General features: G+C 40.2%; 1 protein-coding gene across 2 annotated transcripts in view; it reads left to right on the top strand.

Moving 5' to 3' along the window:
* The window catches only part of PUM3 (pumilio RNA binding family member 3), a 45,635-nt gene that overhangs the window by 21,102 nt on the left and 7,850 nt on the right, over nucleotides 1-16,683 (top strand). For both annotated transcript variants that reach the window (XM_027616978.2, XM_027616977.2), the window contains 3 exons: nucleotides 1,139-1,219; nucleotides 8,850-8,992; nucleotides 16,099-16,321. In XM_027616978.2, the coding sequence (XP_027472779.1) occupies nucleotides 1,139-1,219; nucleotides 8,850-8,992; nucleotides 16,099-16,321 (447 nt within the window). The remainder of the gene's footprint in view (nucleotides 1-1,138; nucleotides 1,220-8,849; nucleotides 8,993-16,098; nucleotides 16,322-16,683) is intronic.

The raw sequence follows: 16,683 nt of genomic DNA, 5'->3' as shown, positions 1-16,683 counted from the left end.
TGGCTCTGAATGAGTGTTACCAGAAGTCAGATACCCTTCTCAAAGTAAAAGATGGCTATCATTATCTAGGATACAAAAAGAATATGCCACAAGCTCTGAAAACACTTTTTTTCTCTTTTGTCATAAAGTAGAAGTTCTTAAACTTTAGAAAAATGTCAGCATCACAGAAGTAATTCTGTTATTTCAAGAGATGACCATTGTGAAAGTCACAATGTATATGTTTTTTAAAATTTTTTATTATTTATTTATTTATTTATTTGAGAGAGAGAGAGAGAGCATGAGATGGGGGAGGGTCAGAGGGAGAAGCAGACTCCTGCCGAGCAGGGAGCCCGATGCGGGACTCGATCCCGGGACTCCAGGATCATGACCTGAGCCGAAGGCAGTCGCTTAACCAACTGAGCCACCCAGGCGCCCCCACAATGTATATTTTTTGATCTTGTGCTGCTATACTTTTTTTAAAAGCGGTTACTTTTATCTGATTCTCATAGTCAGTTCTAAGTATATTCCTCTGGTTTATTATTTCGGTATTTCTGTTCTGATTATATAGGATTATTTTGAAGAAATTAGTATACAAAAGAAAATGAAAAATCATTTATAATCCTTTAACTCAGAGGTGACTATCACATTACAGTGTTTTTCCTTCCATGATTTCCTTGGTACACATACTATGTATATTTTGTACTGTATGTGTGATTCTATCTGAGTTTATATGCTTTCTTTTTCATGATTAAAGTTCTGTATGTATACATATATACATAGTTTTACATTGTTGGGTTTTTTTTTTTTTTCACTTATGCTTGAATTTTTTAGTGTAATCTTCAAGTAGTTATTTATTAACAGGATACCTGTTTTTGAGAGGTGTTATATCCGGGTCAGTTAAAAAAAAAAATGAGCCTCGGCTATTTGATATTGAAGAATGTGCTTTTGTTTTTCTTTGTTTTTTTTAAATCAACTTAGAATATAATTAAGTAGGTCCTGATAAGAGAGGAAGTTCCTTTGAATGGCTTTTTTATCTGTCTTGTTTGTGTTATGGTAGACAGTTGTCAGGTTGATAACCTTTGTAAAGTGCCTCCATGGGGGGAATAAAAGGGAGAAGCAGTATATTTTTCTAACCTTCCCTGGCTTCCATTTCTTACAGGGCCAGTACTCCCATTTGGTCTTACTGGCAGCATTTGATTGTATCGATGATACTAAGCTTGTGAAGCAGATAATCATATCAGTAAGTAATTCTGATGGTCTTGCCTATACGTTAAATTGATACGTTGTTTGCAACTATGTCAGTTTGATTTTACACCAGCATGTGTAAAGACGGTGAAGTGTGCTTTCTACTGGTATTTTGTTATTTTTTTTTTTAGTTGTCTCAGTTCTGTTTTGGGGCATTTGCTTTTCTCCTGTATAAACCACAATCTTGTAACTTGATACTAATGATTAATATTATTTTAATTTGGCAAAAGACTGCTTACATTAGGATCACATGGCTTTTTGACCACATGATGTGCTAAATAAAAAATGAGCAATACGGTGTTGAGGTGTGATCAGAAATTCATTGCCATCGTAATTCTGCAGTTATTCAGGGACTCAACAGGCAGAGGATGTCCTTTCTCTCCTTGTGCCTTTGGAGAAACTACTTCTGCCCAGTTACCTAGTTTATCATTGCATCGGGGCTGGTCGGAGCTGGAGAAGAAAAACTGATAAAACTCACTCAGTTGTGAAACTCCTTAGAGCTTTTATGAAAGCTTTTTCAGAGTCCTTTTAAAAATTCTTACCAAAATTAACAGACCAGCTTTCTTTTTTCATTTCAGCAATTCCTTCTAGCTTGGTACAGTGACCACAGAGTGGTAATAATTAAATGCAGTTCATTTAACCCTGAGTTGGCCCTCAGAAAAACTGTTGTTCTTTGGGTAAAAGCACTTCGGAGTAAGAACTGCATTTTTCAGTGCTTGCCTCTTTTTCTGACTTCTGAATATGTAATCCTTTCTCCCTTTCCTCTCTTTCTGGTGTGCAAGTGGCGTGGGCTTTGTGATAGAGGTTGCAGGGGTGGGGATAAGGAGTTGCAACATTGGTAGCAGTGACCAAAGTTAGAAACATTCTTAAAACCGTATGATCTGTACAGACCTGGATTATTCATCTAGGCGTTATGCAGACCTTTGTTGGATACACACAGATGGGGCCCTTGGGGGAGATCTTAGTGACAAAAGCTACTTTCCCACCAGTGATCAGGGAGAAGCCATGTGGATGTTCAGAAAGAGACTTTACCTGTTGGCACGTGGGGGTGCTGTGGCCTCTCTCTGCAGCCTTTCTAGAAGAGCAGAGCTGGTGTAGTGGGAAAACGGGCTGGCGAGGGTTAGGTGCCAGCCGTGGGTCCCAGTGTGTGTGAATTTCTCATGCCCTTGCTGTCATGTTCCAACTTTCCCCTTGACTGTTTTAAGATTGCGATGACTTTCTTTGGGATGGGATTGTGGGAAGAAACGAGTTGGCAAGACTTTCATGTCACAGACAGAGTATTTTGGCATGTTCCTTGTGACTTTATTACCCTTTTGACTCCAATCAATAATGGTTGTTTTTCATTCTGGTGACAGAGATGTGAGGCCATAAATTGGCAAAATGAATAAAGTTGTTTCATGAAAATGGAAACGGGCTGGGCTATTGAAAGTTTGCTTTTGTTTAATATTTTCACGACAACTAAAATTTGCATAAGTGTTCCCAATGGATTTCCAGAGAAACCAGACTTCCTTCAGAATTTACCACCATTGTCTGCTAGATTAATTTTTTCTAAACATTCATCCCACTTGAAGTTGCTCTTGAAACAGTTTTAATTCCTTGTGCTTATCGGTTTGATTCCCACAACTACTTGAGCTACATTCCTAATGACTTTCTCATACTTAGGGCAGCTTTCCCTGAGAATGGCCTGATGGTGCTGAACTCTTGCTTCTAACTGACAAAACGCTCAGCAGGTTCTGTGTATCATTAAACTATATAGCTGGTGATAAAATCCAGGAACGCTAATTGCTGTTGCGTCTTTCCCACCACCACAAAACCTGTTGCAGTATTCAGTGCTTTTTAAGAATACCCAAGAAAGCATAGCGTTGCTAATAAGCACTCTGTTCAGGGTAACCAGGCTTCCTGAAATGTCAGGTCGAAATCACAGCCGGGTCAGCCGAGCCCTCATCTTTTCCCACCCAGTTGCCTTTCCAGAATAAACATGCTTGTAAAATTTGATCCATTTACCCCTGGAATTGTTGGTATGATGCAGCTGCTTTGATAGCAGCGTTCCTCTGAAAAGGAGAGAAGTGCACTGACCAGTTGTTGTTTGAAAAGGAATAAGTATTGCTGCGTGTTTTAAAATTTATTATCTTTTAAATATACAGGGAGGTACTAAGAATAATACAGCAAACACCCAGCCTCCCACCATCTGACAAAGAAGTAAAACTTGACAAACACACTTTAAGTTCAAGCCTTCTGTGTGCCTGTCCCTGATTGGCTGTCCGCCCCCGCCCATACCCACTGTGATGAGTTTTGTTATGTATTGTTTGCATACAGTTCCTCATCCTTTCTCTATATGTAGATGAATATGGTACTGTTTTGCATGTTTACAAATTATATGTAAGCGATGTATGTTTTCTTCTGCGACTTGCTTTTTTCTTTTGGCATTATGTCTGTGAGATTCATTGGGCTTGGCACGTCTTTTTTTTTTTTTTTTTTTTTTTTTTATAAAAGGCCAGGTTGTAATTATTTTAAGCTTTGTGAGCCATTATATGATCTCTGTCGCCTATTCTTGGGTTTTTAGTTTAGTTTTGTTTATTTTTAGCGACGTTTAAAATACAAAAAACCATTCTTACCTCATAGGATGTGTGAAAACAAGCTGCAGGTTGGATTTGACCCATGGGCCATGGTTTGCCCACCCGATTCTAAATCACCGACTTGCAGTGCCAAATAGTATTCTATGAGTATACTGTAAATTATTTTTCCCTCTTTCTGTTGATAGAGACTTAGATTGTTTACAGTTTTTAAAACATTGAAATTTTCATTATTTTTTGCTATTCAAATTTTATTTTTTCTAAGGCATTTACTTAGCACAATCGATGGGTTGCCAGATACACTGCACATATGTTTATATAGAGTCACATGCTATATTTCCCACCCAGCCACTACAAAACCTGTTGCATTATGCAGTGCTTTTAAAAATAGCCAAGATGGCTTAGTGTTGCTAAGCATTCGGCTTAGAGTAACTGGGTTTCCTGAAATGTCAGGTTGAAGTCATAGCCTAATAAACACTCTTCTTTCTCTCTTTCAAGAAGAAGCACCAGTTCAGTTTCTTATCTGGTCTCCCCATCCTTGCAGCTCCTATAGTTAGTCTCTGCCATCCGTTCATTTAGTAGTTGATGGTGATGTGGCCCGGGCTCCGGGCAGGTAAACGAGGAGGCGGGCCAGGTGTGGGGGGTGGGCTGTGGGGAAAGGAGAGGCCAGAGCTACCTGTCCAGGGTGGTAGCTGCCAGCTTCTGGGAATCTGAGCTCCACAGTGATAGATTCTCCTGGTTTTGTTTTTGTTTACTTTTCATTGTGGTAAAATACACGTAATAAAAAATTTACCATCTTATCCTTCCCCCCCCTTTTTTTGCACACTTTTTTTTATTGAAGTAAGGTTGGCATACACTATTTTATTAGTTCCAGGTGTACAGCATAGTGATTGGACAATTACATACATTACTCTGTGCTCACCATGGTGAATGTAGTCACCGTGGGTCACCATACAAGGCTATTACAATATTGCCGACTCAGTTCCCTGTGCTGGACTCTACAGCCCTGTGACTTACTCATTTTGTAACAACAAGTAAACAAACATCAGAAATACACTCATAAATACAGAGAACAGACTGATGGTTACCAGGGCGGGGGGGTGGGGAGGTGGAATGGACGACATTGGTGAAGGGGATGGAGAGAGAGAAACTCCCAGCATTTTGAAGTTCAGTAGTCAAGCGTATGCGCGTTGTTGTGGAGCCAATCTCCAGAACTTTTTCATCTTGCAAAACTGAAATGACACTCATTAAACTCTATCTTCCAGTTGTGTGCTTACAGTCAAAGAGGTGTACTTCTGGACGGAATCACCATAGGTTTAAAAGAAGCACTTAAGGGGCTGCAGTCCTTGCCTGGCGATCTTCCTTTTATACTTCTCCGTTCTTTACCTCCCATTGGTATTCTCTTTTTATTACATTTCTCTTGCCTCTTCCAGTAGATTTTGGCTCTTGTAGGTTACGGCCAGCTTGCATCTCTTGCCAGTCCCGCACGCACCACCCCAGGCTCTGTTCTCGGTATCGTGCGCTGCTTTCTGCATGCCCTCCTTCCACCAAAAGTTCAAGACGTGCGCTCTGACCCTGCTTCCAGGGTACACCCTTTATCGTGACCCTTACTTTTCCTTTTTAAAAGAGGGTTGGCAAAACAAGAATGCCTGTGATTCTCATAAGGGTCCAACACAAGTTGGACAGTCAGAACTGGGCAAACATGTCTTCAGAGGGAGGGGTTTCATTCTTCCACCGCAGTCTGCTCCCATCCACACGCCTGCTCTAGAGTGAAGCACACCAAGAAGTTACAACAAACGGGCCTTGGGATTTTCTCTATGTTAATTCTTGTAAGAGGGATAGCTGAGTCGAAAACCTTTAAACTTGAACCTTCGTTGTTGGGGGTTCTCTCTCTCGAGGATGCCAAAATCATGACCCCAGCAGCTTTACTTAATTTCACAGTTAAAGATCCTGTAAATTGAGAGGTGTGTTTTTAATATGGACATAAATTACTTTATAGCACTTTTCAGTTTGCAGTGTGAATTTTCTCATTTGCTCCTGCTAACAACCCACAAGTGAGGAAGGTGTATCATTTCCTTCTACAGATGAGGGAGTTGATAGGCAGAGAGGTTAGCTGATTTGCCAAAGGCTACGCAGCTTGAGCCCAAAGATCGAATCCAGCACACGGTCACCTGTGCCATAGCTACCCCTTACCTATTTCTACATGTTACTGTACTCATTAGTGTTTTGCGGGGATCATCTAGAAATTTCTCTCCTTCTCTGTAATCCGCGTTAAAGAGAAATGAATCAGTACTCCGTAACGTAGCCATGCTCATTCTATTTTATTTTTTCCAAGATGAATGTTTTTGACGGTAGGAAAGCTGGATGAGAGTGAGATGGGGAGAATTAAATGACATCACATTTTTTTAAGGTGGGGCGGGGCAGAGGGAGGGAGGAGAGAGAATCCCAAGCAGGCTCCACACCCAGCGCAGAGCTCCACGGGGAGCCCCACACGCAGCTGGATCCCACGCCCCTGAGATCATGACCCGAGTCGAAAGCAAAACTCGGCTTCACCAACTGAGCCACCCAGGCGCCCCTAATGATACCACATTTTTTTAAGTAAAGGTTTTTTTAGTTTCATATGATTGTCAGTTTATAAACATTGCACTCGTTTAAAAACCTTAAATTTAGAACATAAAGTTTAGATTCTAAATTTCCTAATGACTGACTGAAAGGAAGGAAAAGTTCAGTCAAGTTGGGGACTAGTCCTACGTAGTATCTGTGCTTGGGTTTTGTGTGTATTTTGGAAGCCCTAGCTTCTTGTGTTGAGGTGAAGCCCTTTCTGTCCAAACCGTGTGCGTTGTACTAGCCCTTAAGTGCCGCCTCTGCAGATGAAGTACGTTGAGGATTACGTTGCTGGCTTCATGTCTCCCCTTTTCCTCTTCACACCAAAGGAAAAAACTTTTAATTAGAAATAAATCAGCAGCCACTTGTAGCTCTTTACTGCATACTCCCCTGGGGTTTGGTTTTGTTGGTTTTGTTTTGGTTTTTGATTTTTTGGGTTTTTTTGTTTTTCAAAAAAGCAATTGCTCTAAAGATATTATACCCCAGGGTGGTTTTCTTAAGGACAGCAACTTGGCGGGGGCGGGTTAATGATCGTAGGAATTGACCTAAGCTATGTATCAACAAATTAAAGCATCTGTCTTTTATGAGTTGGTTAAACCTTAAATCGGAAGACCACACTAAAGGTAACCTATATCTGTGGTACCAAATGCTTCATTATAAAAAATACGTATCCTGAGCCCACTTTGGGACATGTTATACCTTGAGATTACAAAAGAGCTCCCTCCCTCATGATAAGATATGAACATTTTTTTCTCTCTTCCTTTTCTTACTGAAATTTTAAGTTCTTTTTTTCCTGGATGGTTGAAATTCATACACATTTCGAGATGGTTAGATCTTTTGCACCTCTTCTCTACAAACCTTTACGTTGTATGGGGAGATCTTCATATGTGACCTTAAACATCTTCAAAAAATAAGAGTACAATGGGGTTTAAATCCATGGAAACCCATGGTCTTGGATCAGCCATGTCCTGGATGAGTGACCTTTACACATCTACTACAAGTCACTTATCTAAACCTTGGGCTTCTTATTAGTAAAATGAAGGTAACTATAATCCCTCTGTCATGGTGTTGCGAAGAGTATTTAGGATAATGGGTATACTGCTCTTCACATTGGATCTGGTTCCTCTAAGTGCCTAACAAGTGCTAGCTGCTGTTATTAATTTTAGGAAGCGCAGTATACTTTTGTGCAGACAATGAGGGAAGGTTGGGATTTTAAAAAGAGAACTGTGGTGTGTGGATTCTGGAGTTGCATTGCCAACCTTGGGGCCACAAATTTTGTACTATTGGGATCTCCTCGATGACCAACTTCATTTTAACTTGGTTCCTTGCATTAAGTTATTAATCTCATTATAATCAATGGTTACTTAAGAAAATAGCACATCTGAGTATATTATCTCACGGAGAATTCCCTTCCATGGAGTCAGGGGACCAAGATGAGTGAGAGCCCCGCCACTGACACGCTGTGTCCCCTAGCAGGTCACTTCTCCCCTTCATGGGTCCCTCATCTGTAAACCTGAGGACTTGCACGGAATTCTTTCTGTGGCCCCAGCCTGTTGTGCCAGATCTGTGCTGCGCAAACACCTATGGCTGTGAATATCTATTAGGCTTGTTGCAAGGATTAGGAATTTTAGAGGGGAAAACACGATTTTTTTTTTCTGTTGCAGATTCTCTATTAAGAATAAAGGATTTTTTTTTTTTTTTTTAAGAATAAAGGAATTTTTAAACCGTGACTTTGAGAACATCAGCGCATTTACACAGGAGCTTAGCTGGGGTGGGGATGACATTGCCTTTGTCAGTTCAATTCAGACAACTAGAAAAGGAGATTATTGTTCTTGGGAAGTTGATTGGAAATGTCATAGAGCGTAATTATTTGTAACTGCTCCGTGGACTCTTTCTGCATTGATCCCCGTCCCCCTAGTTTTGTTTTCAATGCAATACTTAAACAGCCTTCATTTGCCATGAATAAGCAACTAATGTTAAAAGCCTTTATTCACTTGTTCGATGTAACAGAGTTCCTTTATCTCTCTCCACATACATCTCAGTGGGGAAATTCTAATAAGAATGTTCTTCATCGATGCAGATTCTACATGTAAAGCAGCTGCAAATTAACTATATCTGCTCGGTGACCCCAGCAAGCCGTGTCCCTAGTAAAAGTGTCCTGAGAACTATTGGTCGTAGTGAAAGAAGAGAACGCCTGTAAAGATTTTCTAAGTCCTTGAGCTCGGTCAGTTATATAAACGGCTTGTTCAGCAATGCTGGTCACAGTCCAGAATCGGTTCTGAGCATCAGTCTTTGTGCTTTAAGGACAAGATTTCAAAATTAGCCCCACATTTTCTATTAAGTGCATAGGAGAAAATAGTTAGGCATGGATCCTTCTGTACCCTGCAGATTTCAAGTGTACATCATTTTAAGCACATAGGTTCATTTTTTGTTTCTTTAATTTTCCAGGAAATTATTAGTTCTTTGCCTAACATAGTAAATGACAAATATGGAAGGAAGGTCCTGTTGTATTTACTGAGCCCCCGAGATCCTGCACATACGGTGCGAGAAATCATTGAGGTTCTACAGAAAGGAGACGGCAATGCACACAGGTGAGAAGAGTTGGGTCACCAGAGCCCTTTGTTCCCCTGCTCTGCTTGCTTCTTAGTTTCGAGTAGCTGACGTTTCCAGAAATATGCTCATGCATGCATACCTCTGTCGTGCTGCTTCTCTGCTTAAAACTCAGAAGGTGAACCCCGTTTTTAAGCCTGTCATTTTGACAGATTCTTAAAGCTTTTATCTGGAAAAGAAATAAAAGTATCATGCCAAAAGAGTACCTCTGAGTGCCTGGCACGTAGTAGATGCTCAGTGTATGTGGTTTGGCTTGGTTTTGCTATTTATTTGTTCAGTTTAAGCTATAGCAATTTTTTTGAGGTTTGTTGTTTTGTTTTTTTAACTCAGGTATAGTTAACATACAGTGTTATATTAGCTTCAGGTGTACCATGTAGTGATTGAACAGTTCTGTACATTACTCTGTGCTCGTCATGTTAAGTGTGCTTTTTAATCCACTTCACCTATTTTACCCCCCCCCCCCCCCCGTGGTAACACTTCGTTTGTTCTCTAGAGTTGAGAGTCTGGTTTTCGGATTGTCTCTTTTTTTTTCCGTGTTCATTTGGTTTCTTAAATTCTACATGCGAACGAAATCATATGGTGTTTATCTTTCTCTGACGACTTATTTTCACTAAGCATTCTACCCTGTAGAGCCATCCATGTTGTTGCAGATGGCAAGCTCTCAATCTTTTTTTTTTTATGGCTGAATGATATTCCATTATATGTATACTACCTCTTCTTTATCCATTCATCAATCAGTGGACACTTGTGTGCTGCCTTCGTAATTTGGCTGTCGTAAATAATGCTGCACTAAACATAAGGGTGCATGTATCTTTTCAAATTAGTGTTTTCATATTCTTTGGGTAAATACCTAGTAATGGGATTACGGGGTCATAAGGTACTTCTATTTGTAATTTTTTGAGGAATGCCCCTACTGTTTCCCTACAGTGGCTGCCCCAGTTTGCATTCCCACCAACAGTGCACAAGAGTTCCTTTTTCTCCACATCCTCACCAAAACTTGTTTCTCGTGTCATTGATCTTGACAGATATGAGGTAGTATCTCGTTGTGATTTTGATTTGCTCTTTCCTGATGATGAGTGATATTGAGCATCTTTTCATTTGTTGGCCATCCGGATGGCTTCTTTGGAGAAATGTCTATTCATATCTTCTGTCCATTTTTATTGTTTTTCTGGTGTTGAGTTGTGTAAGTTCTTTATATATTTTGAATACTAACCCATTATCAGATATGTCACTTGCAAATATCTTCTCTCACTCCGTAGGTTGTCTTAGTTTTATTGATTATTTCCTTTGCTGTGCAGAGCTTTTTTATTTTTAGTTTATTCTAGCTTTCCTTTCTCTTGCCTCAAGAGGCGTATCTAGAAAAAAGTTGCTATGGCCGATGTCAGAGAAATTACTGCCTATGTTTTGTTCTTGGATTTTTGTGATTTCGGGTCTTACGTTTAGGTCCTTAATCTGTTTTGAGTTTATTTTTGTGTATGGTGTAAGAAAGTGGTCCAGCTTCGTTCTTTTGCATGCAGCTGTCCCGTTTTCCCAACACCTTTGTTGAAGAGACTGTTCTTTTCCCATTGCATATTCTTGCCTCACAATCCTTTGTTGAAGATTAATTGACCCTATAATTGTGGGTTTATTTCTGGGCTCTCTATTCTTTTTCATCGATCTATGTGTCTGTTTTTGTGTCAGTATCTTACTGTTTTGATTACTACAGCTTTGTAGTGTATCTTGAAATCTGGGATTGCGATACCTCCAGTTGTATTCTTTTTCAAGATTGCTTTGGCTATTCAGGGTCTTTTGTAGTTTCATACAAATTTTAGGATTATTTGTTCAAGTTATGGGAAAAATGCTGTTGGTATTTTGATAGGGATTGCATTACATCTGTAGATTGCTTTGGGTAGTATGGACATTTTAACAATATTTGTTCTTCCAGTTCATGAGCACAGACTATCTTTCCATTTGTGTCACCTTCAATTTCTTTCATCAGTGTTTTATAATTTTCAGAGTACAGGTCTTTCATCTCCTTGTTTAAATTTATTCCTATGTATTTTCTTCTTGTTGGTGCAATTGTAAATGGAATTGTTCTCTTAATCTTTCTATTACTTCATTATTAGTGTATAGAAATGCAACAGACTTCTGTATATTGATTTTGTATCCTGCAACCTTACTGAATTCATCTATCAGGTCTAGTAGTTTTTTGGTGGAGTCTTTAAGGTTTACTCGATATAGCATCATGTCATCTGCAAATAGTGAACGTTTTTCTTCTTCCTTATTTGGATTCCTTTTATTTCTTTATGTTGTCTCAGTGCAGTGGCTAGCACTTCCAGTACTCTGTTGAATAAAAGTAGTGAGAGTGGACATCCTTGTCTTGTTCCTGATCTTAGGGTAAAGCTCTCAGTTTTTCATCATTGAAGATGATGTTAGCCGTGGGTTTTTAATATATGGGCTTTATTATGTTGAGGTATGTTCCCTCTAAACCTACTTTGTTGAGGGTTTCTATCATGAATGGATGTTGTACTTTGTCAGATGCTTTTTCTGCATTTATTGAAAGGATCATATGGTTTTTATCCTTTCTCTTGTTTCTGTGATGTATCATGTTGATTGATTTGTGAATATTGAACCACCCTTGCATCCCAAAAATAATTCCCACTAGATTGTGGAGGATGATTTTCTTTTAATGTGTTAATGGATTTGGTTTGCTAATATGTTATTGAGGATTTTTGCATCTGTGTTTATCAGAGGGATTGGCCTGTGATTTTCTTTTTTGTAGTTGCCTTTATCTGGTTTGGTGTCAGGGTAATTCTGGCCTTACAGAATGAATTTAGAAGCTTTCCTTCTATTTTTTGGAATAGTTTGAAAAGAATAGGTATTAACTCTTCATTAAATGTTTAGTAGAAATTCACCAGTGAAGCCATCTGGTCCTGGACTTTTGTGTGTTGGAAATTTTTTGATTACTCTTTCAGTTTCATTGCTGGTAGTCAGCCTGTTCAAATTTTCTATTTCTTCCGGTTTTAGTTTTGGCAGGTTATATGTTTCTGGGAATTTATCCATTTCTTATAGGTTGTCCAGTTTGTGGGCATTTAATTTTTCATAAGATCCTCTTGTAATCCTCTGTATTTCTGTAGTGTGGGTTGTTATTTCTCCTCTTTAATTTCCGATTTTTATTATTTGAGCCCTCTCTTTTTTTGATGAGTGGCTAACAGTTTACTAATTTGTTCATCTCTTCAAAGAATCAGTTCCTGGTCTCATTGATTTTTTTTTTTTTTTTTTTTTTTTTTTTTTTTTAGTTTCTATTTTGTTTATTTCTGTTCAGATTTTAGTATTTGCTCCCTTCTACTGGTTTGGGTTTTCTTTGTTCTTTTTTCTAGCTCTCTTAGGTGTAAGGTTAGATTGTCTTTTTGAGATGTTTCTTGCTTCTTGAGGCAGGTCAGTATTGCTTATATTTACCTCTTAGCACCACTTTTGCTACATCCCAAAGATTGGGGATTGTTGTGTCTTCATTTTCATTTGTCTCCTAGCATTTTTTGATTTCTTCTTTGACCTCTTGGTTGACCTATTCATTGTTTAGTATCATGTTATTTAATCTCCATGTATTCGTGTTCTTTCCAGATTTTTTCTTGTGGTTGATTCCCCTACTATTCTTGTATTACTTTCGATTACTTCCTTTATGTCTGTTATTAACCGCTTTATGTATTTGGGTGCTCCCACGTTGGGTGCATAGATATTTACAATTGTTATGTCTTCTTGTTGGATTGTCCCCTTAATAATTATTTAGTATCCTCATTTGTCTCTTGTTGCAGTCTTTGTTTTAAAGTCCATTTTGTTGGATATAAGCATTTCTACCCCAGCTATCTTTTTACTTCCATTTCCGTGATGAATGTTTTTCCATCCCTTCACTTGCATTGTGCATGTCTTTAAGTCTGAAGTGAGTCTTGTAGGCCATGTTTAGATGGGTCTTTTTTTGTACATCTGTCAACCTGTGTCTTTTGATTGGAGTGTTTAGTCCATATACATTCAAAGTACGTTTTGATGGATATGTACTTAATGCCTTTTGTTACTTGTTTTATGGTTTTTGTAGTTCTCGGTTCCTTTTCTTACTCTTTTCTTTCACAGTTTGTTAGCTTTGTTTAGTGATATACTTGGATTCCTTTTTCTTTATTCTGTTCATATCTATTACTGGTTTTTGAATTGTGGTTATCATTAGGTTTATATATGACATCTTATGCATATAGCAGTCTGTGTTAAGTTGATGGTCACTTAAGTTGGAACCCATTCTAGAAGCGCTAATTTTGATAGGTTTCCCCTCCCCCCTCTCATTTTAGGTGTGTGGTGTTATACTTTACATCCTTTTATTTTGTGACTCCCTTGACTGATTTTTATAGATTTACTTAATTTTCCTGCTTTTATGCTTCCTACTTTTCTTAATTCTGCTTATGGTCTTTCCTTTCCACTTAGAGTCCACTTTAACATTTCTTGTAGGCCTGGTTTAGTGGTGCTGAATTTCTTTAACTTCTGTTTGTCTGGGAAACTCTTTATCTCTCCTTCTATCCTGAATGATAACCTTGTTGAGTAGAGCATTCTTGGTTGTAGCTTTTTTTCTTTGAGCACTTTGAATATATCATGCCACTCTCTTCTGGCCTGTAAAGTTTCTACTGAAAAATCCACTGATAGCCTCAGGGATTTCCCTTGTATATAAATGTTTTCTTTTCTCTTGCTGCTTTTAAAAGTCTCTCTTTATCACTACTTTTTGTCGTTTGAATTATTACTTGTCTTGGTGTGGATCTCCTTGGTTTGATTTTGCTGGGGGCTATCTGTACCTCCTGGATTTGGGTATTTTCTTTCTTTCCTAGATTTGGGAAATTTTAAGCTGTTATTTCTTCAAGTAAGTCTTCTGCCCCTTTTCTCTCTCTTCTTTTTCAGGGATCCCTATAATGTGAATATTATTACACTTGATGATGTCACTGAATTCCTGTAAATCTATTTTCATTTTTTATTGTTTTTTTTCTCCTGTTTCTCTCTCCTATTTCTCTCCTATTGATTGCTTTCCATCATCCTGTCCTCCAGGTCACTGATCTGTTCTGCTTCCTGTAGTCCACTACTTATTCCATCTAGTTTTTTTTTTTTTAATTTCAGTTACTATATTCTTCATGTCTGATTGTCTTTTTATTTTCTGTCTTTTTGTTGAGGGTCTCACTGAGGTCCTCCACTCTTTTCTCAAGTCCAGTGAGTATCTTTCTGACCATTACTATAAATTCTCTATCAGCGTATTAATTATCTTTGTTTCATTTATGTCTCTTGCTGATTTTGGTCCTGTTCTTTCATTTGAGACATACTCCTCTGTCTCCTCATTTTGTCTAACTCTCTGTGTCTGTTTCTGTGTGTTAGGAAAGTCAGCTATGTCTCCTGCTCTTGAAGGTAGTGTCCTTATGAAGAAGAGGTCCTGTAGTTTCCGGCAGTGCCGTGTCCCCTGTTCACCAGAACCTGGCACTCAGGGGTGTCTAGTATGTGTGTTGTGTGCACCCTACTATTGAGGCTGAGCCACTTTTTCCTTCATTCCAATTATGTGCAGTGGCTCTCTTTCCCTGTTGTGGGCAGGGACTGTGTTGTTCGTGGGCCGGGAAGGGGAGGGGGGCGCCTTGGACTTGATTTGTCAGACCAGGAGTTTGCCAGAGATGCAGTAGCACCGAACTGCAGTGTTGTCCCCTAAGAAGCTTTCGTTGGTGGGCGGGGCCTGCAGTCAGACCAGATATCTGCCTCTAGACACTGCTGGAGCTGCATTGGACTGGTGTGCGTGTGGTTGACACTCACTCTCCCCAGGGCAGGAGTTGCTTTGGAGTGGTGCTGGCCCCTGTCAGCTTGCAGAGCTGCTTTGGATGGTCTCTGGCCAGGGGTATTGGAGGGAGGTCTGCAAGAGAATGCCGTGTGGAGCATGTGGTGTTAGCAAGGTTTGCAGTGGTCTACTGTGGGAGGGGCCCTGGAGCAGAGGCCTAGTTGGAGGGGGTGTGTCCGCACAAGTGCTCAGGGCTGGGGCACGCTATTAGCAAATTGCGTGGAGAGTGTTGTCCTGGCACTGGTTCCCGCAGGTGTTCATGTATCTTGGCTGGGGGACAGGGAAGGGGAATGACCCACTCTTCTTTGTTCCTGGAGAAGTCTCCCAAAGATCCCTGCCCCTCCATCACAGGCTGTGAGATTAGTAAACAGACTTCCCTCCCGCATATCCCAGATGCTTTTCAAACTGCTGGCTTCTACGCTGTGTCTCCACAGGGCTGTTTGTTGTGCTGTCTCCTTAAGGCAGGGACTCCCATTTCCTCTCACCCTCCCAGTTCCCCCAAGCCAAGCACGCTGATGTTTTAAAGTTCCAGGTGTTAAGCCCCACTGATTGTAAGAACTCATGAAATTATGCCCTGCTGAATTTCAAAGCCAGATGTTATGGGGATTTGTCTTCCCCAAACAGGTACCCAGTGCATGGGATACCTGACATGAGGGCCTGTTTCCCTCCCTTTTCCACACCCACTGCACCCCTCCCTCCTATAGACAGTCCTGGAGGTCTTCACCCTTCCTATCCTCTTTGTTATGGCCTCTTTTCTACATTGAGCTATGGAGAGTCTGTTCTGCCAATCCTGTGGTCGTTCTCTGGGTTATTCACATTGATGTGGGTGTTACCTAGTTGTATCCATGGGAGGAGGTGAGCCTAGGGTCTTCTTACTCCACCATCCTCCCCGGAAGTCGATTTCACTTTTAAGCTACTGGTATCACATAATGAAGTATTCTAGAGAGTAGAGTCCATAGAGTGGTCTAATCCTGTCTTATAATTTGTTGTTGCTGTTGTTTGGGTTTTTGATTGGTTTGGGCTGGTTTGGTATTATGTAAGTGCTTGTTCTGTGCCAGGCACTGTTCAGATGCGGGGGACACGAAGATGAAAGAGCGGTATCCCACCGTTAAATTGCTTATTACCTGCATACACAATAGAGACAGACAATTACGATAAGGTTGACACAGACTGTTTTAAGCCCTTAGAGGTTTTTGTGGTAATAAGATCGTTGTATTTCCTTTGCCGTTCATCTTACCTTAACGCCTCATTCCCCATTTCCGACAGTAAGAAGGATACAGTGGTCCGCCGACGAGAGCTCTTAGAGGCCATCTCTCCTGCTTTGTTAAGCTACCTGCAAGGACACGCCCAGGAACTGGTGCTGGATAAGTCTGCGTGTGTGTTGGTATCCGACATTCTGGGAGCCGCCATCGGAGACGTTCAGCCTGCCATGAATGCCATTGCTGGCTTGGCAGCGGCAGCGCTCCAGCCAGGTGGCAAGGATGGAGAGGTAATGTGCTACTGCAAGGCAGGTGGGAAGCCCCAGTCACTGAGAACATTGCTGTAAAGAGAATTTGAATGCTCATTGTCTCAACTCATCCCATACTGACAGCACATCTGATCATTGTGAATTCAAAATACAGTGCCGTTGCAGCACCCTCTTTTCTCAGAATCTTCCTGTGACTTCATATTACCTACACAGGAGGAGAAACAGAATCTTCTTAATGTGGCTCTCTGTTGTCCACAGTTGGCCCCAGACTGCCTTTCTAGCATCTTTCTGTGCTCTTGATTCTATTTTGAATTTGCTTTGGATTTTGGCACCTCTCTGCATTTGCACATGTTTCTTCCCTCAGCCTAGATGCTACCTGTGTC

The sequence above is a fragment of the Zalophus californianus genome, chromosome 13 (assembly GCF_009762305.2).
Source record: "Zalophus californianus isolate mZalCal1 chromosome 13, mZalCal1.pri.v2, whole genome shotgun sequence".
Lineage (NCBI taxonomy): Eukaryota > Metazoa > Chordata > Mammalia > Carnivora > Otariidae > Zalophus > Zalophus californianus.
The sequence above is the reverse complement of the archived record's forward strand: the minus strand, read 5'-3'. Positions and strand labels throughout refer to the sequence as shown.